The sequence below is a fragment of the Diadema setosum genome, chromosome 5, assembly GCF_964275005.1.
Source record: "Diadema setosum chromosome 5, eeDiaSeto1, whole genome shotgun sequence".
In the NCBI taxonomy this organism is placed as follows: Eukaryota; Metazoa; Echinodermata; class Echinoidea; order Diadematoida; family Diadematidae; genus Diadema; species Diadema setosum.
In genome coordinates this window covers 41,608,022-41,634,929 of record NC_092689.1, presented here as the reverse complement: position 1 = coordinate 41,634,929, position 26,908 = coordinate 41,608,022, and the positions used below count along the sequence as shown (strand labels likewise).

Below are 26,908 nucleotides of genomic sequence, written 5' to 3'. Positions count from 1 at the left end.
GGGCGACAAGACCTCGTATCTACAAAATGTCAAATGTTCAGGAGAGCCAAAAAACATGGCAGACAAAGCACTATACCGAATGGGACAACTATTTCTTTGATGTGCCATGGTGGCTTTATTTTTGGGGTAAGACAACTAGGATTTGGACAGGACATTACTTAACCCATTATTTGACCGTAAATGCAAATTAAATAAGTCATTTTCACCAAAATTACAGATACAAGGTCATGTCACCCCACCGACGATAAACACTTCAGACATGCTTGTCTATTTGTCCAGGCATTATATATTTGTATTTACAAAACTATTACACTCTTTACACTCTGATTTTGTATTCAATTTCAAACTGTACATGTCAGAGGTACATACATGGGGCTGCATCATCATTGTGCAGCTGGGAATGAAGTACAACGTATTCTGTTTTCATTACATAATTATGCTTAATACATGTCAGTAATATAAAGTTGAATAAATTTTAAGTAATTCAGTCTATTACAAATCCCCTGCTAATTTTGATTCTTTCTTTTATACACTGATCATGTTTTGCAGTGAATTAAAGAGGAGGTGTCTCTTGGTGTTTCTTTTTCAGAACCTTAACCCAGACACAGTGTATTCTGTTGGAGTTCATACTGTGTCTGGTCTGAACGAATCCACCGAAGTGGCCAGTGAGAGATCTACAACGCAAGTATCCACAGGTAAAATGTGCTTGATTTTTATCACATATCAACAACTAGGTGATTTTGTTGAAGCTCATTCCTTTCCCTAAATCACATTCATTCAAACACATTTTTTTTTAAAATGTGTATTATCATGTATAGATCAAAATACTCTTTCAAAATGTGTGCGAGGATAACAGGGGATGTAAGATATGTTTGTTTGCTAGAAAGGCTAAACTGCTTTGGTGAATACCTTCACTTGTCAAGTTCATTGTCAACCCCCCCCCCCCCAAAAAAAGAAGAAAAAAAAAAAGCAATTACAGAAATATAGACAAAGAAAACGAGGTAAAATGAGGTCTGTAGATTCTATAAGATCTCTCCTTTAATCAAGGAATTTCAAACATCATGTAGATCGAGGTCGTTGACCACTGCTATGGTGATAACTGAAACTAGCAAGGTGATGGGCATTATTTTACATTCTGTTATGTAAAGCTTCAGTCATGTACACGTGTAGTCATTCTTCATTCTCTAATGGTAGGATAATTTTTTGTGAATAATAATTATACCTTAATTGATCATATTCTTTCAGCTTCATTGAATCCTGTTGTGAATAATTATTACACTGTAATTGATCATATTCTTTCAGCTTCACTGGATCCACTTGTTTTAGAAGCATTCTCTGTTACGGAGACGTCAATTGGCATTGCCTTTGGGCGAGCTACAGACGCAACTTTGGGAAGTGCATCGGTGTATTTCCTGTCATTAACTTCCGGCAGCACTGTCCTTTCCACTAATCTCCCTGTTGGTAAGGAGGATTTAAAAAAGAATAAAAATATAAGGAGAAGTAAAAATCAGAAAATTAACCAAAAGAGGTGTTGTAATATCAAACTGTTTGTCGATGGCAGTATTTCTATCACAATTCAAGTGTGTAATGATGTCTAAACTTTAGTGGCAAATGTAAGCATATGAATTAAGCTGCTGGGAGAGGTAAAAAGAACTGTACAAAACTAGCAGTTGCGAGTCAGTTTGGATATTATAGTGCAATATGGATGCTTAGAGGTATATAATGTTAATTCAACCAAGCGTATTTGCTTTTAATAATTCAGCTTTGAAGTGATGATGCTATGAAATAGATAGTAGTGAAGACGATGATAAAAACTGATAATGAAAGCACTGATGATATTAAATCATGGTAGTTACTACTGCTGTTGATGACTCTTCATGCCGCTGGTAATGGTGATGATGATGTTGAGGATGATGATGATGATGATGATGATGATAATGATAATGAAGATAATGTTGGTGACGCTGATGATGACGATGAAGATGATGTTGGTGACGATGATGATGATGACGAAGATGATGTTGGTGACGATGATGATGATAATGATAATGAAGAATAATGTTGTTGACGCTGATGATGACGATGAAGATGATGTTGGTGACGATGATGATGATGACGAAGATGATGTTGGTGACGATTATGATGATGACGAAGATGATGTTGGTGACGATAATGATGATGAAGATGATGATGATAGTGGTGATGATAGTGGAAATGACTTCATGATGTTTGGTTCAGATGAAGATACAGATGATCATGATTTTCTTCGTATCCAACTCTAACCAAGTGACAATGACTTTATGTTGCATTTATAGTGACTACTCCATTTTTACTAGTCCATCTGACTTGTTCCATTTTTTTATGAATGATGACAGGAGGAGCAACTAAGAATATCTTCATGAACCTTGTGCCTGGAACTTTGTATCAGGCCCGGCTTGGAATACTGGGCACACAGACAACTTCAGACATTCTCAGCATTAGAACCAGTGAGTATTGAGAGTGTGATCATTATCAGTTCTCTATACTATCTGGATTTATAAGTATAGGGTAAATATGAATGGCCACGTCTACAAAGCGATGCATCCATGCACGTCGTGTGATGTTAGTGTAGAGGATGATTCTTTGCTCTAGTAATTTATAGAATTACTTGCTGTAATGTATTCTCACCCTATAGCTCCCTCTATCCAATTCTGTTTGGTACAGTTGTAGGTGTCAGAAGTGATAGTCTCATGTGTGTTCACTACCTTGTTTGAAAACACAATATAAAACTTGGGTGATTGATATAATTGCAAACAAGAGTAAAATAAAATGCAGGAGGTCTTGTCAAGTTATTGCTTGATGCTAATGAAGGCTGCATTTACCCTGAAAGGGTGGGGGGGGGCGTAATCCGCTCCCCCTCGATGTTTCGCGCTATAATTCTGTAACGCGAGAAGGCCTCGTCGTGAGGCTTCTTGACTTTGTTTGTTCAAGTCTCGCGCAACTTTTGAGACCAAATTTGCAACATCTGCACATACTTTTGTGAAGCTACGCCCATTTTTGTAATGGAATGTCGCCCCAAAACGGGCACAATTTTGTGATTTTGTGTACATTTCCTATGGAAAACAGTGCTCTGTCATGAAAGTCACAAAAACCTGATTATTTTTACAATTAATCACAATTATGGTAGAAAAGTGGTCAGTGACAATTTTCAATGAAAAAACAAAGAAAAAACAAAAGTTGAAAAAGAGTGAAATACATAAGAAATTCTAAAAACAATAAAATACATAAGAATTGAAATGAGTTTTGGAAGTTTTTGTGATGTGCAATTGTTGAATATGCTAAAACACATTAACAGATCAAAAATTAGACTCTCAATGCTTTTAAGGCTAAAATATGATCTTGAGCTTAATTTGCATAATTAATGAATTAGAATTAGAAATTGATTGTTTCAAAAAATCTTATGACACAATCTTGTAGATTATGACGTGGGTCTCACGCATGCAAAATTTCGTCGTGATCACACCACCGATGGCCGAGATCTCGGGGGGGGGGGGGGGGGGCGGAATCCATCCAACCCCCCCGCTCTGAGCATAGCCAAAAAAGCCCGGCCCTTTTAGGGTTATCTCAAATTATATGCTGTGTGAATTTCTAATCATAAGCATACAGACAGCTGAAAATAAAAGGGGGACTAGAAATGATAACCTGTTATCCTTTGCAACAAATGTTAAACACTATTATACAGATATTTACTGGTATGGAATGGATTGTAACATTCTTTGGACCGCCAGGGAGTTATTTTCCTGAAGGATCACAAGTAGTAAAGTTTGTAAAGTAAGACATCTTTATAGCTGATTGAATGTACCTTGATTAATCCTCTCTATACCATAATAGTCCCAAGACAGGTCACCAACTTGCGAGATACACAGCGTACTACAACGTCCATTCAACTGGCGTGGATGCCTGCCACAGGGAACGTGGATAGCTACCTGCTCACATACCGCTATACTGATCCAGTCTCGGGTCCCATGAATATGAATGTACCCATCGAGAGTGATCAGGACAGTGTGACGCTGTCAGACCTCATGCCAGCTACGGAGTATTCCATCAACTTTGTGACCGTTGCTGGGAGCGGTGATAACGAAGAGCAGAGCGATGGCATCGAGTTGACCTTATCAACACGTGAGTCAGAGGTTGATCACTGGCAATGTTAGATGGATCAAAAGGGGTGTTTTGGAGGAATTTCCCCATCCCTGTTTCAAAAATAACAATTTAGAGTGTTAATTGTTGGAAAAGCAGCTGACTCCAGTTTATTAATTCTTTCAAAATTGATAAAATGAAATGAATATAGCACAATGTAAGTAAATCATTAATATACCTGGAATATTAAAGCCAACAGAGTGTAATCCATTGCCTGCATACAGTAAGTTGTAAGCATGGTGTGTTATGGACTAAGTTTTAGAGGAATACCATAATCTAAAATGCACGAAGTTAGTGTAAAACCAGAAATTTTCATATGCATGAAATTTTTGCAAATTTTGCAAGGAGCCAAGATTCACAAAATTAAAGTGTAAGCAAAAGTTTTCTTCATTATATGCATTGAATGCCACTGGCACCTTGCAAAAATCTCATGCTATGAATATTTCTTGTTTTACAGTTTATAGATTTTATAATGTTGCAAAATTGTCATGTGAATTGTAGGAGCACAACAGCTCTAAAGTTTTCAGTTTTTTCCTAATCTCTTCTTTTCTGATTGCCTACAGATGCTAATAAGTCTTAATTCTTGTAACTAATGAGATGGAATAGTCAGGAATCGCTTTTGATCAGTAGACTACTCCATTGGTGAGATAGGTGTAGGCATGAGCCAAGCGTCTATTAGTGTAATAGTCGTTAGCCAGTGTCACTTGACTTGAGAATAAGTAAAGTCTCATGACCATCCTCATCTCCCTTGTAGGATCTGCTGATTTGACGTACGAGTACAACGCCCAAACCAGGACCGTCACCCTCCAGTGGGAGGCAGAAACTGGCCCCGTGCAGGGCTACCTCATCTTGTACAACTCCAGCAATGACGACCAGGTCACCATGGTCCGGACTGATAATCCAGGACCAATCGACCGCCAAGGCCTGGAACCTGGAAACCAGTACTACTTCCAGCTTAGGACAATCACCTCTCCCACTGCCAACTTCCTGTCCAGTGATCTGACTTTTGTAACAGGTGTGTGACATGTTAAGTGCACAAATTAAAGTATACTGCATTTAAGCCATTATGTTCGCCTACAAATATTTTTGCACAAGAGGAGGTCACAGACTTTTTCACAAGATTTTTTTTTTTTTTTTTTTTTTTTTGGGGGGGGGGGGTTGTTTGTGTGATTGCAAGTGTACATTGTAAGTGTTACGACATCTGTAATTTCCCCTTGCATTTGGCTAGGATTTTAAAGGGGATGGCTATTAACTGATCAGTGGGAATCGGTGGAAATGCTGGGGATGATTGTTCTAATCCTTGTGGGATTCATTTAAGAGTACATTATATATTATCTATTGTCGTGTGAAGATTATTTGCTTCAGAATGGTCTCATATTCAAGTAATGTGCAGTTCAATGTTTCCAGGTTAGCATGCCTGTACAGTGTCGGGGTGATCGTTAACGGCCCTGAATATGAGACCATTCTGAAGCAAATAATTTCCCACAGCAATTGATATATAATGTACTCTTAAATGAATCCCACAAGGATTGGAACAATCATCTCCCAGCATTCCCACTGATCCCCACTGATTAGTACTAGCCATCCCATTTAAAGGGATGACATGTACAGTTTGTTTCGTAAATGCAAGAAGTGATGACATTCTTATAGCACAATACAGTATCATTATTATTTTTTGTTTTGTTTTTGTCGTGTTTTGATGCATTAGTAGAATTATGAACATGATTAATATGCACAACACGTGAAGATTGATTATGAAGTACAATAGTCTTGTATTTCCGGAATGTATATTCAAGGGAAAATTTCATCAAGTATTTTGTCAATGATTTTCCTCAACAAATTTGCTTCCAGCCAATCAGATACAAGGATTTTGGTTGCTTAAAGTGGTTGTCAGTGACTGACAAGTTTTGTGACACACTACTCTGAGCTTTACATGCGATATATTGTACTTCTAGCACTCTAAACCTTTGTGTACTACATGCAATCTCTCTTTCCAACATTCTCCAGCTCCACTGCCGCCACAAGATATGGCCGTCACTGATACAAGCAGGTCCACCGTCACGATCACTTGGTCCCCGCCCGCCGAGGGCCAGTACTTTGGCTACATCCTGGAGTACGCGGGCACGGGCCTGACCCCCGAGATTGGCCGCACCCCTGCACGCAGTGAGCTGCCCCGCCACCAGAGATCCATGACCCTCAAGGGGCTGACGCCTGCAGTGAGCTATGCTATCAGCTTGACCTCATACGTGGAATATAATGGCATGCAGACTGAAAGCAGTATGAGCACTGTACAAGGAACAACAGGTGACAATTTTGTCTCTTTATTTTCTTACAGCCATGCCCGGTCACTCCCCCCCCCCCTTTATCCCCCCCCCCCCCTTTTCCAAAGCCCCTCCCTTCTCCCTCCTCCTTTGTCTTTATACACATCTTTATCCATGCTCAAAGTGAAAGAGCCCCATTTTGGAATCGGTGAGATATTACAGTGAATGTTCTTTATGGACTGGACTAGAAATGACCCCTGGGATGAGTACCATGTAGTAAAAAAAATCCTTTAATGTTTGTCATGTTTCTTCCACTCGAGAATAGGAGTTAGGCTCTAGCTGTGTCCACAATATGTCAAGGCAATCATATATGCATTGTGCCATGATATGACAAAAAAAAAAAAAAAATCTGTAATATTTCTTTAGTAGGCATCCTTCAGTTTCAGGGGAATGTGTAGTTTGTATGCTGGTCGAGTGTCTTGGATGAGCATCGAGTGTGGCTTTTCAGGCTGATATTATACAATTGATATGAATTAATTAATTTTTATGCCTCCGCCAACGAAGTGGCCGGAGGCATTATGTTTTCGGGTCGTCCGTCCGTACGTCCATTTTGTTTTGGTCGATATCTCAAGAACCGTGTAGTGGTTTTACATCAAACTTGGTATCAGGGTATATCCTGGGGGGATAATACTTTGTTTGAATTTTAGGGTCATGGGGTCAAAGGTCAAAGGTCACAGGTTATTTTGTGAAAAAAAGGTTGAAAATTCATGTTTTTTTCCATATCTCGCAAATGGTTCAAGGTATCTTCATGGAACTTGGTACATATGCTTGCTCCAATGGGCAGTGATTATCTAGGGAAGTTGGGGGTCATGGTTCAAAGGTCAGGGGGTCAAAGGTCAAGGTCAACTCCTCAAAATATCACTACTTTCCTTATATTTATGCAATACCTGAAGGGGTTTTTTTTTTGTTTTTTTAACTTGATGTAGGCATGTATTACCCAATATATATTCTGTGGGAAGTTTCTTGCCAAAAGGTCAAAGGTCAAAGGTCAAGTGAAAGTGCTGAATTGCACTTTTTCCTCCATGTCTCAAAAGTAACTCAAGGTATCATCATGAAACTTACATATTTATGCATGTTCAACCAACCAGTGATTCTCTTTGGAACTGTGAGGTCAAAGGTCAAAGGCCAGGTTTAGATAATGCTATTTTCCCATTTGATACTGAAATTATACTTTTTCTCAATACCCTGAAAATTACTCGATGCATAAACTTGTAAAAGGGTCAAAAGTCAAGTAAAAATCATCAGTTCCCCAAATACCTGCACTCTGACATTTTAATCATTCATCCAATTGAACCTAGTTCTAGGAAAGTGAACATTCAGCACATTTGTGGCAAACCTGTCATTTTAATATTTTGCCAATTGTTTGAAACTGTCATCACACATTGTCAAGACATTGTGCTATAGACCTATTAGGAGAACCGTGCATTATGGCGGAGACATATCAGTCGCCGTAGCGATATATCTAGTTATTCTTCTTGTTGTAATCTCTTACAGTAATTAGCGTTAAGGTTTACTGACAGTCTTCAGCATTCAAATCCAAAGGATACATTCTACCATAATTCAGACAGATCACTGTTTCAATACTCCTCCACCTTGAATGGGTCAATCATCATGTCTTTCTATTCTCTTGTAACTCTATTGTATATATCATTAGTTATGAGTGTGAGTGTACTGATTGTATGTGTATGTCTTACTGTTTTTTGACAAGTGTAAAAAGTGACTGTATTCCTCTTGTCCTATGTTCAATGCAGAAAACTCTACATAGACATTTTGAATTTGAAATGTAACAAATGTGAATTTGAAATTACTCTTTTTAGACAGTGCAATCAAAGCAACATGAAATGTTTTGCATGGAAGTTTGAAGTATTTCTTCCTTGAATCATTCATTCAAACTAGATCGCACCACTTCACTGGACATTGTTGCCAACTTTGTCAACCAGACCTCTATCAGGATCAGCTGGCAGCCTACTGTGGGAGCCCAGAGCTACCGGACAAGGGTTAGTTTCAGAAGGGTCCTTAGTCCTTTCCTCATTCTTGTAAAACAAATTTTGCAAGGTTGTGTACAAATTTTTGTTTTCATCTTTGTTATTGCTCTGAAGAGATGCACTTACAGTCTCACTTGCATGTGAGATTTGGCATGATCTTTTAATCTGTAGTGAAATCTATTCATCATGAATTTATATTTGTAGCATGATACAATGCCTATCACCATGTCATATACAATGTATGCAGTAGCATACCAAGTGCAGTAGATAGGGCCTATATGCTTATATCCATATCTTCTTTTTTTTTTCTTTTTGTAAGTGTCAAATCTTTGCATGAAGTGATTCAATGTGATTAAGAACTGCAGAGTTATGTTCAAGTAAATTGACTAGAGTTCAAGTTTAGAGGTCAAAGGTAAACCGAGGTATGTGGTACACAAACTGAAGACTTCTTTTAATGAGATTCAGTGAAATTTGGTTACAAATGCCACAACAGGAGCAGTCATCAAGATTTCAAAAGCAGTTTGCAAATATATGTTTTCATTGTATTAATTATTTTACAAATATAATAAAACATGGTTAAAAGATCCACTATGACAGCAAAACAAGGTGGATGTGTCAAATGTAAATTATGTAAGACTCAGGGTGGAATTCAAATACATCAATCAAACTTTGGTGAAAAGGAGGAAATCAAGGTAAATTTCTGTTATTTCAAAATTAAAAATGAAGGATATAAAAACGCGATGCTGTAACATCTACTGTACATGTAGATCAGTGTAAAGAGTCAGACATAAATGATATCAGACACTAAGAATGAGGTTCATTTGATAGGAAAGCAATAAGTGATGCCTGATGGGAATAAGCTGTTGCTGTCTAGTCTTGCCAAAGCCTATCAACACTATGTGAGACGAATCATCATTCTTTTAACTTGAGGCATTGCTGTAAATTGGCCATCAAAACAACTTGGCAAACTAATGCCCATTTTATACACCTGAGACCATGATAAAGCCAGAATGTTTGTATATAACAAGATAGCATCATTGCAGATTGATATTTGTTATGGATTTGTTTTGTTTTTTGTAGGTTACAGATGCAGTTACTGGAGTGAATTTGCAAGAAGTTGTCTTCATTGATGATGTCAATTCCCTGGAACGTCATGGCTTAGTTCCTGGGAGGCCATACATCTTTTATGTTGAAGCCGAGGCTGTTCGCATAAATGATACTTTGACACAAAGAACAGGTAAAGTGATTTTTATGCCTCCGCAACGAAGTGGCCGGAGGCATTATGTTTTCGGGTCGTCCGTCCGTCCGTCCCGTTTTATTTTTGTCGATATCTCAAGAACCGTGTGGTGGTTTTACATCAAACTTGGTATGAGGGTATATCCTTGGGGGATAATACTTTGTGTGGATTTTAGGGTCACAGGGTCAAAGGTCAAAGGTCACAGGTTATTTTGTGAAAAAAAAATTAAAATTTCATGTTTTTCTCCATATCTCGCAAATGGTTCAAGGTATCTTCATGGAACTTAGTATATATGCTTGTACCGATGGGCAGTGATTATCTAGGGAAGTTGGGGGTCATGGGTCAAAGGTCAGGGGGGTCAAAGGTCAAGGTCAACTCCTCAAAATATCACTACTTTCCTTATATTTATGCAATGAATGAAGGTTTTTATGCCTCCGCCACGAAGTGGTGCCGGAGGCATTATGTTTTCGGGTTGTCCGTCCGTCCGTCCGTCCGTCCTTCCGTTCGTCCGTCCGTCCTTCCGTCCCTCCATAATAAATTTTGTGGACAGGGTAACTATCAAAACCTTTTAAGGTATCCTAATGAAACTTGGCATGTATGTGTATTAGGGGGTGAAGTTGTGCCTATCAACTTTTGGGTGCACATGGTCAAGGTCAAAGGTCAAAAGGTCAAGGTCAAATACTTAAAATTTCACTATTTCCTCCATATCTATGCAATGCCTGAAGATATTTTCTTGAAACTTAGTGTATACATGTATTACCCAATTAAGATTCTCTGGTGAAAGTTTTGGGTCATGAGGTCAAAGGTCAAAAGGTCAAGTTAGAATATTAAAACTTCGCTTTTTTTCTCCGTACCTTGGAAATTGTTCAAGGTATCTTCATGGCACATAGTATATAAACATGTACTGACTGGCAGATATTATCTAGAGAATCTAGGGTTCATAGGGTCAAAGGTCAGGGGTCAAAGGTCAAGTGCAACACTTCAAATTGTTACTATTTCCCTCATATTTATGTAATGCCAGCAATTTTTTTTTTTTTTTTTACACTTGGTGTATGCATGTATAACCTAGATTATCTGGAAAGTTTCTTTTTCTCTTTTTTTTTTTTTTTTTTTGGGGGGGGGGTTTGCCTCAAAGGTCAAAAGGTCAAAGATCAAGGGAAAGTGCTGAACTAACTTTTTCCTCCATATCCCAGAAGTGGCTCAAGTTATCTTGAGGTGTCGTGGCTGAGTGGATAAGAGCGCTCGTCTGTGAACGACATGAGCGTGGTATGGTTTGTGGGTTCGAGCCCATGCCAAGCCCGACACGTTTGCCCTTCAGCAAGGCACTTTATCCACATTGCTGCTCTCCACCCAGGAGTATAAATGGGTACCCGGTAGGAGGAGAAAGCTTATGTTGGTTGATCAGCATGTGCGCGCCTGTAAAATGGCTGCGACTGGCTGGAATGCTCCCCAGGGAGTGGAGAATGAGCACTGTTAGTGCTGGTTGGAAATAATGTATCCAGTGACCGGGGTAATAATAGTCTGTAAAGCGCATTGAAACCCTGAAGTGCGTGAAATGCGCTATATAAAAACCAGCTATTATTATTATTATTATTATTATCTTGAAACTTACTACATATTTATGCATGTTCTGCCTGACAGTGATAATCCTATGAATTTTAGGGTCAAAGGCCAAAAGAAAATGGTAACAGTGTACTTTTCAATACAGAAATTACACTTTTTCTCCATACCTTGAAAATTACAGAATTACTTGAATCCCCAAATACATGCTCTCCTATTCATCTAATTAAACCTAGGTAAAGGAAGGTGAACATTCAACACATTTGTGACAAACATGTACACGTGTAATTTCAATATTTTGCCAATATTGTGAAAATGTAATTATGCATTGTCCACATGTACTATAGACCTATTAGGAGAATCATGCATTATGGCGGAGGCATAGCAGTCGCCTTAGCGACATTTCTAGTTTTTTTTTAACTTGATGTATACATGTATTACCCAATATATATTCTGTGGGAAGTTTCTTGCCAAAAGGTCAAAGGTCAAGTGAAAGTGCTGAATTGTACTTTTTCCTCCATATCTCAAAAGTAACTCAAGGTATCATCATGAAACTTACATATTTATGCATGTTCAACCTAACAGTGATTCCCTTTGGAACTGTGAGGTCAAAGGTCAAAGGCCAGGTTTAGATAATGCTATTTTCCCATTTGATACTGAAATTATACTTTTTCTCAATACAAGTACCTTGAAAAATTACTCAATGCATAAACTTATAAAAGGGTCAAAAGTCAAGTAAAAATCATCAGTTCCCCAAATACCTGCACTCTGACATTTTAATCATTCATCCAATTGAACCTAGTTCTAGGAAAGTGAACATTCAGCACATTTGTGTCAAACCTGTCATTTTAATATTTTGCCAACTGTTTGAAGTTGTCATCACACATTGTCAAGACATTGTACTATAGACCTATTAGGAGAACCATGCATTATGGCGGAGGCATATCAGTCGCGGTAGCGATTTATCTAGTGTTTTTTTTTTGTTTTTTTTTTTGTTTTTTTTTTGGGGGGGGGGTTGTTTGTGAGAGTGTGTCTGCATCTTTGTTAATCTGTCTCATTAGGTTTGATGCCATAAGGGAAGTCATTTTCACTCTGATGCATGAAAAAAAAATCCAATCATTTGTCTAGAATGAATGGTGAGAAAGGAATTAGTCACAGTGTTTTTATTAATTTTAACCTGTTGAGGATGGCCTGATTTTGCTACAGCACGCATTTCTCATAGACCCCTGCCCTAGTGTACTCTGGACTCATCCTCAATGGGTTAACCACACAAACACCAAGTAAAGTGCACCATACTATTGCACCAGAGTACATGTGGGTCAAAATATTCCTGCCAGTTTGTATTATGCCGTTATACTTGCCAAAGTCGATGATTAAGATGTAGCTTTGATGCATAGCCTTGAAATGTATGGTGAGTTTAAGCTAAGGAAAGGTAATCTTCGACCATATGATATTCCCCCTCCCCCCCCCCCCCCATTATTGGTAAGGAATATAATATCAAATTATATTTATATATACCATATAACATTTCCTCCTCCCAGTTAAGGCTATAAGTTAAAATTTCACCATGTAATGTTTTCTCACACTCCAGTACCCATGGCACCCACTGATATCACCATTAGTGCAGATGCTGTCTCCTTGACGTTGGAATGGGAACCAGTAGGTGGCGATGTGACTGGTTACTTTGTCACGTTCCAGGAAAGCAGTGATCTGACCCAAATATCTGATCCAGTAACTGTCACAGATACTTCAGACCCGATGGTAAGTCTGATTCTGCCATTCATGTCCTCTCATTTCTGTTATGGGCATTTTATGGAGCAACCACTGTGTGATAGTTTCTTCTGCTTCATCATTCATCTACTTTCAGTCAGAACCTCACTGTTCATGAATTTGAATAACCTCACTTAATCTAATTACAATTTGAACAAAGTGTACTAAATGTTCCTTGCCTTCGCAATTTTACTCCAAATATAACTCTCAACTATCTTATTTAAAATGGAGACTAGTTAGACAAATCACCGTAAAAAGTATGGAAAAGTGTTCTAGGGCAATTGATTTATAGACTTTGGAACACATGAATGATAATTTCATGCCCATCTCCTGGTACAGGTGTATATATGTATTTGTGTTGAAGAAACTGTGATATGCACATAGATGTCATGATTTGTAGAATAAGCTGTAAAGTATACTGTATGTCTTTGTTCTATATTAGAAGCCTTCCATGTGATTTACAAATCAAAATTACTCTGCTAAATTTTTGAGTATATGTTTTTGATTATGCACATCGGATCTGTCACATAAGTTTATCACCGGAAATGATAGAGTTTCCTTCATGGTCTTAAAAGTCCACCAATGCTCAAACATTCAAATGTTTTTCAACGAATATAAGCAACTGACCATCACTTGTTTCCATTTATTGGACAAGCAGAGCTGCCAGATCTTTTTGATTCTGCAGAAGGCTTCTTGAAAACTTTACTATAATGTCATCATGTCTGAATAAGAGAATATAAAAATCTCCCTACTTCCGGAATGATTTTTGTCAATTGAAATGCACATTACAGGGATGGTATGGTATTGGAAGAGATGAGGATTGAGCTTTTAACTTTTTGTTAAATACTAAAACACTTATGAAATGTTACATAGGGTAGGATTCTCAGAAGAATTGAAAGTGAATTTCTGATAAAAATCAGTTTTGAAATGGCCGAGATGGCCAAAGACAAAAGTAAAACAAAGTGAGCCTATGCACTGTACATGTAGCAAAAGATGGGTTATTAGTATCGCTTTGTCTTGGATACTATGCCATTTCAAACTATGTAGTTTTCATCAAATAAACTTCGAATCCTTCTTAGAAGTGTATGCTTTTGACCATTTTACAAAGTGAATTCCAGGTATCTTGCAAAAAGATGAAAGCCGGTTCCTTACCTCAACCGATATTTTACCATTTTTAAATTACCTCCCTGATTGCTCTTAGTCTGAAGAATCTCTCTGATTTGGATGATTGCGTTAATGTTGTTAGCTCTGGGCTAGTTGAATTGTATATATTATATTGAAAAAAAAAATTGCATCTAATTTCAGCTCACTGTAACCATGTGTGTCAACTCAAAGGACATTAGACATGAAGTAGTCCTTTTATGTTGAGATAATGGGAGTAAGTAGTGATTGTATTTTCCTGTCGTGCTCCTTGGTTTCTCAGGTTGAGCTCACAGGCTTGGACCCACTGACAAACTACATCATCTATGTCACCTCCTTCTCTGGAGTAGGCAGCGAGCAAGAAACAAGCACCACCACTGTGGAGGGCATGACAGGTACATATCTCAATCGTACATGACATCACTTGATCCACTACTGGCTTATACTGTATGTGCCATATACATGTATTTCGCAAGTCTAAATTTTCGCGAATCGGGAATTCCTGACAATTTTGCGAGTGGTTAAATGGGTGATCATGGAGTTTGGTACTGAACAGAGAAGTGTTTAGATGCGTGCGTCACATTCACATTTAGGGATCAGGGTCAATATTTTTGCATGTCTTTGATTTCACGAATAGCATCTGGCTCGAGAAATTCGCGAAAATATAAACCTTGTGAAATATTTGCCGTATACAGTATTTGTGCAAAGTCCTGAAAAGGCAATATTTCTGCACAAAAATTATTTTATAGCAGATCATTGTTTACAGTAATTTTAGATTTTAAAAATGTGATGCTCATATAAACAATAAAATTTGTTACTCATCAGTTTATATCTTGTGATCCTAGAAGAAACACATATTATAAAGTCATAACCTCTGAGAAAAAATACTTGAATTGTTCTTGTTACTCGTTTCCTCTGTTTAAGACCATTTTGCTGAATGTATGATCTGCCACGAATGCGAGGATTTACCATCCTTTTTTTCCTTGTTCGTTTTAAACCAGTCAACTACCGTGCAGCCCAAGTTGTCATTGAGGGAACAACCACTACCACTTTGACGGCCTCATGGGGTGCCACAACAAACGCCTTTGCCTCAAGTTACCTGATCCAGCTCCTGCGAGGTGGGTCTGTCGTGCAATCCTTCAACCGTGCCCTCTCTGCCGCGAATGCCGTCACCTTCAACAGCCTCATGCCGGGCACTCTGTACACCGTCAGTGTCTCGGTTGTGGGCACCACCGAGCAGGGTTCTGCGTCAGCCCTCACGAGTAAGTTGATTAGATCGGTTAGTTTGTTACACTGAATCACATTTCTCCATTTTCCAGCACAATTCCTTTCAACATGTTGACGATGTATTAAACCTACAATGTACCATGTTTGCATTCCCGAGTTCAACAAAAGACCATACCCTGCAAACAAAAGGAAAATAGATTAGTAAATCTGAAGTCATACATTGAAAAGTATGTGCTTTTAGAATGTGAATCCCTAATCTCAAAAGTCTGATAGCTATGATGTGAAATCTGAGAGAAAAGACAAGGAGGTATGGGGGATAGGATATAGACAGCAGCAACACAGCATAGAAGAGATACAAAGAGATGGACATTGACATAGCTACGGTACATCAGTGTTCAGAGATTGCAGTGTATGTCAGATTGTTTTGAGTGCTCACAGAATGGTAGGATAGTGGAGAATCAGAACGTAAATTTTGGGAGATTTTGAATGCAAATAGTAATTTCATAGACCTCAGAGCTTTATGCCAAGTAGGCAAACTTGCACTTTTTTTTTTATAGGTGGGATGAATTTTTGACTAGACTCAAACAGAAAGCAAAAGCAGTATGGACTATGTTTATTTTGCCTTGTACACTTTTTGTCCCCGCCGAACGAGTTCGAGCAGGGGACTATGAAACGGGCTCCGTACGTGTGTGTGTCCGTGTGTCCGTCCGTCCGTCCGTGTGTCCGTGTGTGCGTCCGTGTGTGATCAAAATGTTCAAAATGCTACTCCTTCGCCATTTCTAACCCGATTTTGATTCTGTTTGCTTTATATGATAGCACTACATGGGAGCTTTGAAACTTCTATACAGAATTTCAGTTGTGACCTTTGACCTTGACCTTTGACCTATATTGTACATTTTGCTTCAAAATGCTACTCCTTCGCCATTTCTAACCCGATTTTGATTCTGTTTGCTTTGTATGATGGCACTAGGTGAGGGCTTCAAAACTTCTACACAGAATTTTGACCTTTGACCTCTTTGACCTTTGACCTTGATTTTTGACCTATATTGTATGTTGCCTACAAAATGCTACTCCTTCGCCATTTGTACCCCGATTACAATTCCGTTTGCTTTAAGTGATGGCACTAGGTGAGGGCTTCAAAACTTCTACACAGAATTTTGACCTTTGACTTCTTTGACCTTTGACCTTGATTTTTGACCTGTATTGTACATTTTGCTACCAAATGCTACTCCTTCGCCATTTCTAACCCGATTTCGATTCTGTTTGCTTTATGTGATGGCACTAGGTGAGGGCTTCAAAACTTCTACACAGAATTTTGACCTTTGACTTCTTTGACCTTTTACCTTGATTTTTTTTACCTATATTGTACATTGGCTACCAAATGCTACTCCTTCGCCATTTCTAACCCGATTTCGATTCCGTATGCTTTATGTGATGGCACTAGGTGAGGGCTTCAAAACTTCTTCATAGAATTTTGACCTTTGACTTCTTTGACCTTTGACCTTCATCTTTTTACCTATACAGTGAAACCCCGTTATAACGAGGTCCGTGGGACCGGCGATATTACCTCGTTATAACCGGTACCTCGTTATATCCGTACGCATCAAAAACAAAGAAAAACATAAGCACCACATCATATACCCATCAATGAAACTTAAGAACATCCTTTGCGTTGTTATTACACTATTATGGATCGTTATTATTGAGAGAATAAAGGGGAATTATTTGTGAATTAGACGAAAAAGTAGGGGTTGAAATGAGTTATTTCTTTATTGTATAATAATTCTTGTTTGTTAAATTTTTCTATTAGCACCAGCGCAAATACATGTAGAGTAACATACAGGCGTTGTTTACCGTAACTTGCGAGGTATTTTTACGCTGTTGTTGCACAGCGGGAATGCGATGATTTCATGAATCATTTCGGCTGTAATCTTGTACAATGTGTGATCGTTGCGCCCGAAGGGATTAAAAATGCGTTCTTTATTTTCTTCCGAAAATCTCTTCGCGTTTTGTACATCCGTTCTTGAAAAATATGCGACAGGATTTAATGTGGAAGGTTGTGATCCTTTTTACGCAAATCCGTACCTGGTAGACCATTCTGAAAGCAAGAAAAATCTTCATTGTGAAATGCAGTGTTAAAATTGTGATAATGAACAAACCTAGATTTATTCAAACTAATAAATGTATTTGTTTCTTTTTCTGATTTAGGTTAACATGCGTCATTCAACTATTTTTACGCTACTGTCACCTGGCGAGATCGCGATGATTTCAGAGTAACATGCGTTGTTTACCGTTAACTTGCGAGGTATTTTACGCTGTTGGTGCCCTGCGGGAATTCGATAATTTCATGAATCATTTCGGCTGTAATTTATACAATGTATTATCGTTGCGCCAGAAGGGATTAAAATGCGTTATTTTCTTCCGAAAATCTCTTCGCGTTTTGTACATCCGTTCTTGAACTGTTAAATGCGTTTGTTTCTTTTTCCGAACACCGATTAAGCAGGTTAACATGCGTTATTCATCTATTTTTACGCTACTGTCACCCGGCGAGATCGCGATGATTTCATTTATTATTTCGGCTTTAATCATACACACTCATATTTAAATTATTTTGTTAAATGATAATGAACAAATCCAGATCCATTCAAACTAATAGATACGTTTGTTTCTTTTCCTGAACACCGATTAAGTATAGGTTAACATGCATTATTCAAGAATTTTTACGCTACTGTCAACTGGCGAGATCACGATGATTTCACGAATGATTTTGGCTTTAATCACACACACTCATATTCAAATTATCATTTGTTAAATTATAATGAACAAATCCAGATCTACTCAAAGTAATAAATGCGTTTGTTTCTTTTTCTGAACACCGATTAATTACGTTAACATCATGCGTTATTCAACTATTTTTACGCTACTGTCAGCCGGCGGGATCGCGATGATTTCATTAATTATTTCGGTTTTAATCATCCACACTCATTTGCTAACTAGCAAAAGAATTGGAAGTCAGAACTACAAATAGAAAGGATTGTTAATGATGAGTTGCACACGCATTCCAATTGTCCACTTTTGGCCACAAGTGTCGCTACATGGAAAGTTTTTGGATGCGTTATCTTATTTTTTTCTCGTTGCGCTTTGATCTGACCTAATATCACGCACGCGTATCTCGCGAAAAAGAAAAGCGAATGATTATATCAATAATTTAGTAGGAACATCGGAAGGCATTCCTGTGCCTTATCGCGTGGTTTAGAAGAAAACATGGAAGGAACGGTTCTCTGCAAAACTGGAAAAAGACGTGGATTGCGTAAATTCAGCTTTCAATGTTTCGTTTGTCGCGTGTTTGAAAGCGGCAATTTACTCAAGAAATGAAACCTCGTTATATCCGATCAAATTGCTTATGTTTTTCTTTGACATGATGCACCGAAATTGTCCTCGTTATAACCGGAATCTCGTTATAACCGAACTCGTTATAACCGATTCGTTCTGCCATAGGTTTACACGCAAAGGAAAACGGGACCGACGCGATCACCTCGTTATAAGCGGTTCCTCGTTATAACCGAACTCGTTATAACGGGGTTTCACTGTATTGTACATTTTGCTACTAAATGCTACTTCCGGCGGAGACATATATTACGCACCGCGTAATTTCTACTTTTCCTTGTTAAAAAAATTTCTCTTTACAGGGCCTTCATCTCCAATTGACCTCAGCGTAGATTCCATATCACAGTCCATAGCAACAGCGTCATGGTCAGCGGGCAGTGGTGAGGTGGACACATATGAAATTTACCTGACAGAAAACAGTGGAGAGCCAACACTGGTTGCCACTAACCCCCGCAACGAGGTGACAGAAACTCTTGACACCCTCTCGCCTCAGACCGCTTACACCATCTCAGTGGTTTCCGTGGTAACTGCAGGGGATCTCCGTGAAACGAGTGAGGCAGCCACGTTTGACTTCACCACAGGTAATAACAATGCTGATTTCCCTTGCAAAAAATATTTATATATACTGTTAAAGTGGAAGTTTCGTGGTGTTGAAATTTTCACATATATTGTATATTATAGCGTGAAAATAAAAGCATGCTTGCCATGTGTTCCAGTAGTTGATGTTTTAATTCTGCGGAATTAAAAACATGCGAAAATTCTTCTTACCTGGCGGAGCATGTAAAATTAGTCGCGCGAAAATATCCACTTTTACAGTAGTTAAAATGTCAACAGTGTCCTGTGTATGGAAGATATATTAAAGAGAATTTAACTCTTCAGGCAATAAATGTTGTATCTCCCTCGAGTTTTATGTTTGTTCCAAAGTTAGGCCATCTGACTGGGGAGCCTGATTTAGCTTCAGCTGAGACTCGTAAACTTCCGTTAAACACAAAGATGTTTTGATGACCATATTTCATGCAAAATCACTGTTGATGTATCTGCACGCTTGTAAATATTTTACAGTTGTATCTCCTTACTAAGAAGATCTTTGATTCATTCCAGATGTCATTCATGAATTATATCATTTTAACTTGCATACATCTGTATACATATGTGCTTGGTTGCTGTCCAATGTGCAAGAATGATACAAGACATGTTTAGAAAATTGAAAGAAGAAAGATATTTCCATCATAAAATTATGTCCTGTTGTTCTAACAGTATGTTGGAGATTTGCATGATATTGTTTGTAATATTTGCTTATTTGTTACTTTGTAACATTTTTTTTTTCCTCCATTTTTTCCTGTCATTTCAGGATCTGTGGTCATCACTGCGATAGAAGATGGCACGGCTCTGAATGTCTCCTGGAATTCAGTCAATCGGGATATTATCAATTACCAGCTGGCGTACTCCTCCAGCGAGACTGCTGCAACACCTAGGTATCTCTTTGTAAATCCAGGACAGGGCGTCATTTCTGGACGCATAGAGGACTTAACTCTTGGCCAGAAATACACTTTAGTACTTGCTGCAGTAGAAATGGCAGGAGATCGCTCTGAGCTTGGATCACGGACATACACCCTGAGTAAGTTTCCCTTATCAATTATTTATTTTTTTATTTTTTTAGTTTCATCATGGTTACTCTGCACACACACACACACGCAGAACTAATGAGCAGTCATAATGCGTGCAGGGAGGTCACCTCCCTGATGCATGTCACTGACTTGTGTACAACAAAATTAAAAGTGTGATAAAAAGTTCCACTTCATGTTTACACTAGGCATGCAGGTTCATATATTATATTTATAATTTTAACCCTAATCAAGCCAGGGTTTTGGGGGCTATGCTAGATTTGAGGGGGTGGATTCAGCTCCCCCCCCCCTCCCCCCCCCCAAAAAAAAAAAAAAAAAAAAATCCTAGCATTACACTGTCAATAGATATTGTGATATAAATTGTATATATAGAATAATACCACCTATTGTTTATTAGTGAAGCACAGTGATACATTTTGGTGTTTGGCCAAAATACTTGTAATGTTTGCTCATTCAAACATGTTTGCCCTTTTGACAAGGAGACACAGTAATAAAGCAATGGACCAAATAGAATTCAGTTGATGCAATTTATTATGCATGCAGTCATCGCATGGTGATGTTTAACAAGGAAGCTGGATGGCCTGTTTGACATTCATGTGACCGAGATTGCTCTCTGTTTGTTTGTTTGTCTGTCTGTCTCTTTTAAAAACATTAGGTCTTTTCAGTGGGCAGCTGGTTTGATGCATGAGTAGTTTTCTTTTTGTTTTACTGTTGAAATATGACACTTTTGTAATTTGTCCAAAGTTATTTCATGCGGCTGTTATATCTGGAAGTATCTAAAATTATTTCTTCACAACAAATGTATAAACTTTTGTCATGTACACATATAACATTTTCTTATTTCATAACTGTAGAGGGAGATAACTTATTACACAATGCTAGGGATTCATTTTAGAGTCTAAAAATTATATGCAGAAAACATCTCATATACAGGAAATACAAACTGCAGAATGATCCACACATCGGCTACATTTGTATTTGAGTGCCAGCCTAATCATTTATGTGTATTTCTTTGTCCTTGTTTACAATCTTCATTGCAGAACCTGCCGCCCCAACGATATCTGTGCTTGCTGGCACACTGAATCCAAATGCTGTGTCACTTGCAGTCCAGCTGGTCAATGGAATCCTAAGCAGCCTTGCATTCTTGCTGTCTCCACAAGCCAGTGGTTTAGGTACTGGCACACCCATTGGAATTGAGGTTACTATCCCTGTAGATGCTTGCCCTGAGATTGAGCTGGCTGGGCTGATACCCAACACAGACTATATAGTGACGGTCAGAGCACAGTCGGGTGTTGCATCCAGTGATCCAGTGTCCATCCCATTTAGAACACGTGAGTGCAAGAGAGTACTCTGTAATCCATACAAATAGCATGATGATAACACACATGCACACTAACTGCCCAGGCAGCATCTATAGATCTTTAAAAGCCAGATTCCAGTGGCACTGGGTGTGGTGTGAAATGGTATCATTACAATTTTTTTCTCAAATCAGGCTCCGATTTCAAATGCTTTTATATTTTTCATATGTGACTCCTCACAATGGAAGGCTAGCAAGCCGCTGAACATTGCGATTTTAACCCATACCAAACAGGAACCTGGTAACCTGTGTATTAAGTCTATGGGCATTTCAGAATTCAGTATGGAAAGGGTTAAATGCTCCAGTAATGAAAAAATTGTCCAACGACTTTATTTTCTCCTTTACACCAACCACAAAGTTGGTGAGACAGCCAGCCACAAATAGGCATAATCCTTATAAAGGAGATTTGAATTCTAAATCGATGCCCTCTGAAGAATACGAGATATATATTTTTTTTTAAAGGGAAAATTTACTCCACATTTTACATGTTGTTTATTGATTACCAGTACTTAGAATTTTTAAAAAGGAAGGAATGGCACATATTTTGTTAAAAATTGAATATGAACTAAAGAACTTACAGAATTTTACTATATTCATATTCAAGGAAACACTAATGAATATCCCAATAAAATGTTTAGATTATTGTCAAAATTTTAATTGATAAATTGATGAAATCAAATGTTAGGATTATTGCCAAAGTGTTAAATTGATAATTTGATGAAGTCATCCCCTCATATGTATCCTGTGGACCTGCACAGAAATCTTCACATAATTTGTTTTTATTTTGCTGTGCTTTTCAAGTGAAGTTGTGAGAAAGTAAGTACAGTCAAACTTACCAATATCAGCCATCCAAGGGAAATGAAAGGAGTGGCTGTTGTAGACATGTGGCTTGCTATAAACAGGGTCTTTAACATGACTGTTCTCGTAAAGGGAAGTTTTTAGTAGCCATATTTGGCTGCTATAGTTACTAAGGTTACCAAGGCAGGTTTGATTGATCCATTGCATTATCTGATGTCATGATGAGAGACTACACAGTACAACTTTTAAGGGAGGAGTTGCAGATGCTACATGTAAATTATAGATTGATGAATATGATTTTGTGACGCTCTTTCATCACATGTTTCCTAACTGACTGAACCCACACATCTGCTGGACACTTTTCCTTTCCACAGCATCACCAACTATGCAGGGAGAACTCTCATTTGGAGACATCACGACATCTGGCTTCACAGTATATTGGCCTCCCTTCGGCAGTGAATCATACAGACTGACCGTTGACAGTGCGACCGTTGTTGTCCCGCGAACAGCAGATCCTGTACAATCGTACACCGTGACTGGTCTCTCGTCTGCCACCCAGGTCTCAGTCTCGTTGATGGATGGGGGAAGTGGCCAGATAACAACTCGTGAGCCATCATACGATTGTGAAGCATTACTGTAAAAGTGGAAATTTTCACGGTGTGGTAATTTCCGCCTGTTTCGTTCAATCAGAAGCTAGGGGGAAAATCAAAGCATGCACATATTTTATTGCATGCCATATGTTCCCAATAGTTGATGTCCTGATTCCACTGAATTAAAAACAAGGGAAATTCATCTTACCCGGCTAAGAGCAAAAAATTAATTATGTGAAAACATCCACTTTTTCAGTAGCACGGATTAAACAGCTTCACATTCTGGACTTTCGCAGTGTAGACTTGCAAATAAGCTGGAGGAACGTGATCAAAGTTTGAAAATGTTCATTGAACATTCAAGAAGTATTTTCTATTATGTAATAGAAAATATATAGGAACGTACAGTGTAGCATTGAAAATCAGTTTAGATTTGTCAATGCTGAGCAGTGGCAGCAAGGTTGATTTTTATCTTGTATCATGTACAATGTGGAGTAATTCCAGCAACCCAGGCACTCATGTAGTACACATTATTGCTCTTCTTCCAATTTCTCAAATATTGTTTATTCTGAGGTCAGGTGTTACACATCTAATGGAGATAGCCTAAACTATCTGATATATTCATTTATTAAATTACTGTATACATTGTTATTTTCGCGAGAGTTTTATTTTTCCGAATTTTGCGAGCTTTGGGTTGATCGCGAAATTAAAGACACGTGAAAATATTACCCCGTCATACCTTGTGTACAAATTGGTGACAAAATGCATCCAACGCTGGCCGGACCAGAACACGGCTGGTACACCGGCCAGTAACGTACGTACACATACTATCCTAGTAGTACGCTACGGTGCGACCGATTCTGGAAGTGCAGTACGATGATAAACATACAGTAAAATGTGCAATCTCCTTGCGTCCTACGTGAATGAACGAACACCGGCTCGACGTGGTTGGGTGAGGCCTAGGGATGCATGTAAAACTTTCGCTGGCGCTAGGGCAGCTCTGAAACTTTGTAGTCTACATCTATTTGTTGCAACATTCGGTAGGTACTTATGAATGCCGTGTGTGAGTGTCTCACTGCAAGTTCCCGTAATTATTGTTTCATTTTATAAATCTTCTTTTGTGTCTTTTCTATATTGTCATGTTTGGGAAGCCACAATGCAAATGGAAAAACATTTCAAGTATGTTGGCAAGTGTTTGAACGTGTTCCTCTGGCTTGGCAGTAGACCCTACTACCACTAGTATCAATCGCTAATTTAACCACACGCGAAAATGCCACCGATACCGTGATTCACGAAATATCTGTACACGAAAATATTGGCGTATACAGTATTTGCTTTATTTTCTTGTCAGTATATTGTGGGCTGAGAACCAGAAGGGTGTTATTGCAGTTTTAGGGGTAGTGAGTTATTGGTTTTTATACAACACTTATTTAGAATGTAGCTATCCGATTGGTCGATTGCCCATCACGTGACTTTTAGTGAAAGGTTCTATTGCACGCTCTGGCTGTCTCAGCATGCAATTTTGGTCTGATCAAAATGTTCTAGTGCACGCGCTCTAATGTCATAATAAACAAACATATGCCGCGCGCACTCAACAACTACAAGCGCGCTTACAAGCGCGTACTTTTGTCACTCATTTTTGTAAACAACTTCGTTTCACATATGTACGTACACGTTAACACGTTCATACATGGTGACTGCGATTGTGAGGCTACTCATTCGTCTTTCATGGAAAATCGTTGCCATTTCTGTGCTATAAATTCAAGAATCTGTGAGTACCAAATCCGTTGACGTTCGAGGTGTTGTATAAAACAAACAGTGTATGGTCTTTACTCGTGCAATGGAACGAGATTTCGCACTTGGTGAAAGATGAGGCGCACTATTCGCCGAGTTGAATAGAGCGCCTCTATCTTTCACCTCGTGCGAAATCTCGTACCATTGCACTCGTGACCATTCACTATTACTATAATATCACGTTGTACAGCTTGATCTCCTCTACTTTATTGTGTCTATTTTGCATTATATTCATTTAAAGTAAAATGTTCAAAATCAGAGCCACAAGGGCACTATTTTGCCCCATATTTGGAACAATGCTTGTACATCAACTCATTTTTGATTAAGTATGCTTTCTATTTCATTAAAATTTATAATTGTTGTGTTTTAATATATGTGCTCAAATCTTAGAATGCGATAGCGCCTTTCTGCTTCTCAGCTGAACATATTTGCTCTGTAATGTTGTTGTTGTTTGTTTGTTTTTTCCACAGGACCAAACCCGCCCGGAGAGCCCACTGCCCTGCCTTCAGGCACTAGCATTGAACTTACATGGACTGCATCCCCAGATGTGAATAGCTATGAGGTATGTTATGCCATGATATGATAACAAGCTGCTAGATGCATTTTCTCGTATGTTTGAATCAATCCATTTCTTCTTTATGTTTTAATCAATTTATTTCTTTTAAATACAGTCATCAAGATGCAGTTTTATATGTACTGTAGAACCAAAAATGTTCATGACATAAAATTTTCATGCACCACCACTGGCATTTAATTCATATGTGTGGTGCATGCAGTAGTAGTAGTAATAATAATTGTAATAATAATGATGATGATTATGATGATGATGATGATGATAATGATAATAATAATGATAATAATAGTAGTAATAATCCTAATGATGATGATGATGATGATGACGATGATGATAATGATAATAATAATGATAATTATAGTAGTAATATTGATGATAAATGGAATTCATAAGGTGCCAGATATATCTAATTGTCAAATGCTCCAGATGCAGTTTGTGCAATATATGAATTACATAGTGTAGACAAGAACTTGAGCATGCATTTTAATTTGAAACACTTGACTTCTTGTGAATTTTCTTTTAAATGTCATTCATGTAAAATTTCTGGTTTAACATTTTTCCAGTTGATCGAGAACAATGCTTGATGCAAATTTCTGTAGTTATTTTACTTTTTTTTTTTCTTTGACGTTCATCATTTTGCTCCACAATAGAGAGGATGTTAAAGTTTTCTACAAGCGTTCAACCTTGCCAAGCAGGTGTTGGGATATTTTTTGTGCATTGTGTATCGAATGAGTGCATTCATCTTTCGAGAGACACATGTGTAATGGGACTATATTCTGCTGTGCACAGGTGTGTTACACCCCTCAAGATGGCTCCGCCTCTCCGTCCCTGATAGTGGGCACATCGCACACCATCACTGACTTGAACCCAGAGACAACCTACCTCATCAGCATTTCGGCCTCAGGCTCAAGGAAGAGTGAAAAGCGGACCATTTCTGTCACCACAAGTAAGCCACCCAATATGCTCCAAAGAGAGAGAGGGACACAAAAGGAGAGGGAGATAGAGAGCTAGGAGAGGGAGGGAATTTTAAGTTTGATAGTTTGCAGTCTGAATGCACCTGTTTTGCTCACATGTCGTTTTTTTCCATTACCATGTTGTTACGATAAACCTATACCAAAGTAGAGAAAGTATTTGAGAGGTATGAGTCTGTCCATAAACTAGAAATTGTATATAATATCTTTGGCCATAGTCACTGGCATTGCCTTGTATGTTACCACTGTCTCTGCCAGAGTTGTTTGATGTTGTTGTTGTTGTTGTTGTTGTTGTCGTTGTCATTGTTGCTGTTGTTGTTGGGTTTTTTTTTTGCCAAGGTAGTTGTTGTGTCATAACTTGTGTGAATTTGATAAGGCTGCAAGTCCCACTGGTACAGC

General features: G+C 38.3%; 1 protein-coding gene across 1 annotated transcript in view; it reads left to right on the top strand.

Annotated features, from left to right (window-relative positions):
* Positions 1 to 26,908, top strand: part of LOC140228924 (uncharacterized) — a 160,034-nt gene that overhangs the window by 66,921 nt on the left and 66,205 nt on the right. The window contains exons 45-61 of the mRNA XM_072309190.1: positions 590 to 695; positions 1,303 to 1,461; positions 2,376 to 2,486; positions 3,871 to 4,158; positions 4,931 to 5,191; positions 6,184 to 6,480; positions 8,394 to 8,494; positions 9,563 to 9,719; positions 12,871 to 13,040; positions 14,473 to 14,584; positions 15,191 to 15,451; positions 19,106 to 19,384; positions 20,155 to 20,421; positions 21,469 to 21,759; positions 22,958 to 23,188; positions 25,435 to 25,526; positions 26,328 to 26,484. Coding sequence (XP_072165291.1) covers positions 590 to 695; positions 1,303 to 1,461; positions 2,376 to 2,486; positions 3,871 to 4,158; positions 4,931 to 5,191; positions 6,184 to 6,480; positions 8,394 to 8,494; positions 9,563 to 9,719; positions 12,871 to 13,040; positions 14,473 to 14,584; positions 15,191 to 15,451; positions 19,106 to 19,384; positions 20,155 to 20,421; positions 21,469 to 21,759; positions 22,958 to 23,188; positions 25,435 to 25,526; positions 26,328 to 26,484 — 3,340 coding nt within the window. The remainder of the gene's footprint in view (positions 1 to 589; positions 696 to 1,302; positions 1,462 to 2,375; positions 2,487 to 3,870; positions 4,159 to 4,930; positions 5,192 to 6,183; positions 6,481 to 8,393; positions 8,495 to 9,562; positions 9,720 to 12,870; positions 13,041 to 14,472; positions 14,585 to 15,190; positions 15,452 to 19,105; positions 19,385 to 20,154; positions 20,422 to 21,468; positions 21,760 to 22,957; positions 23,189 to 25,434; positions 25,527 to 26,327; positions 26,485 to 26,908) is intronic.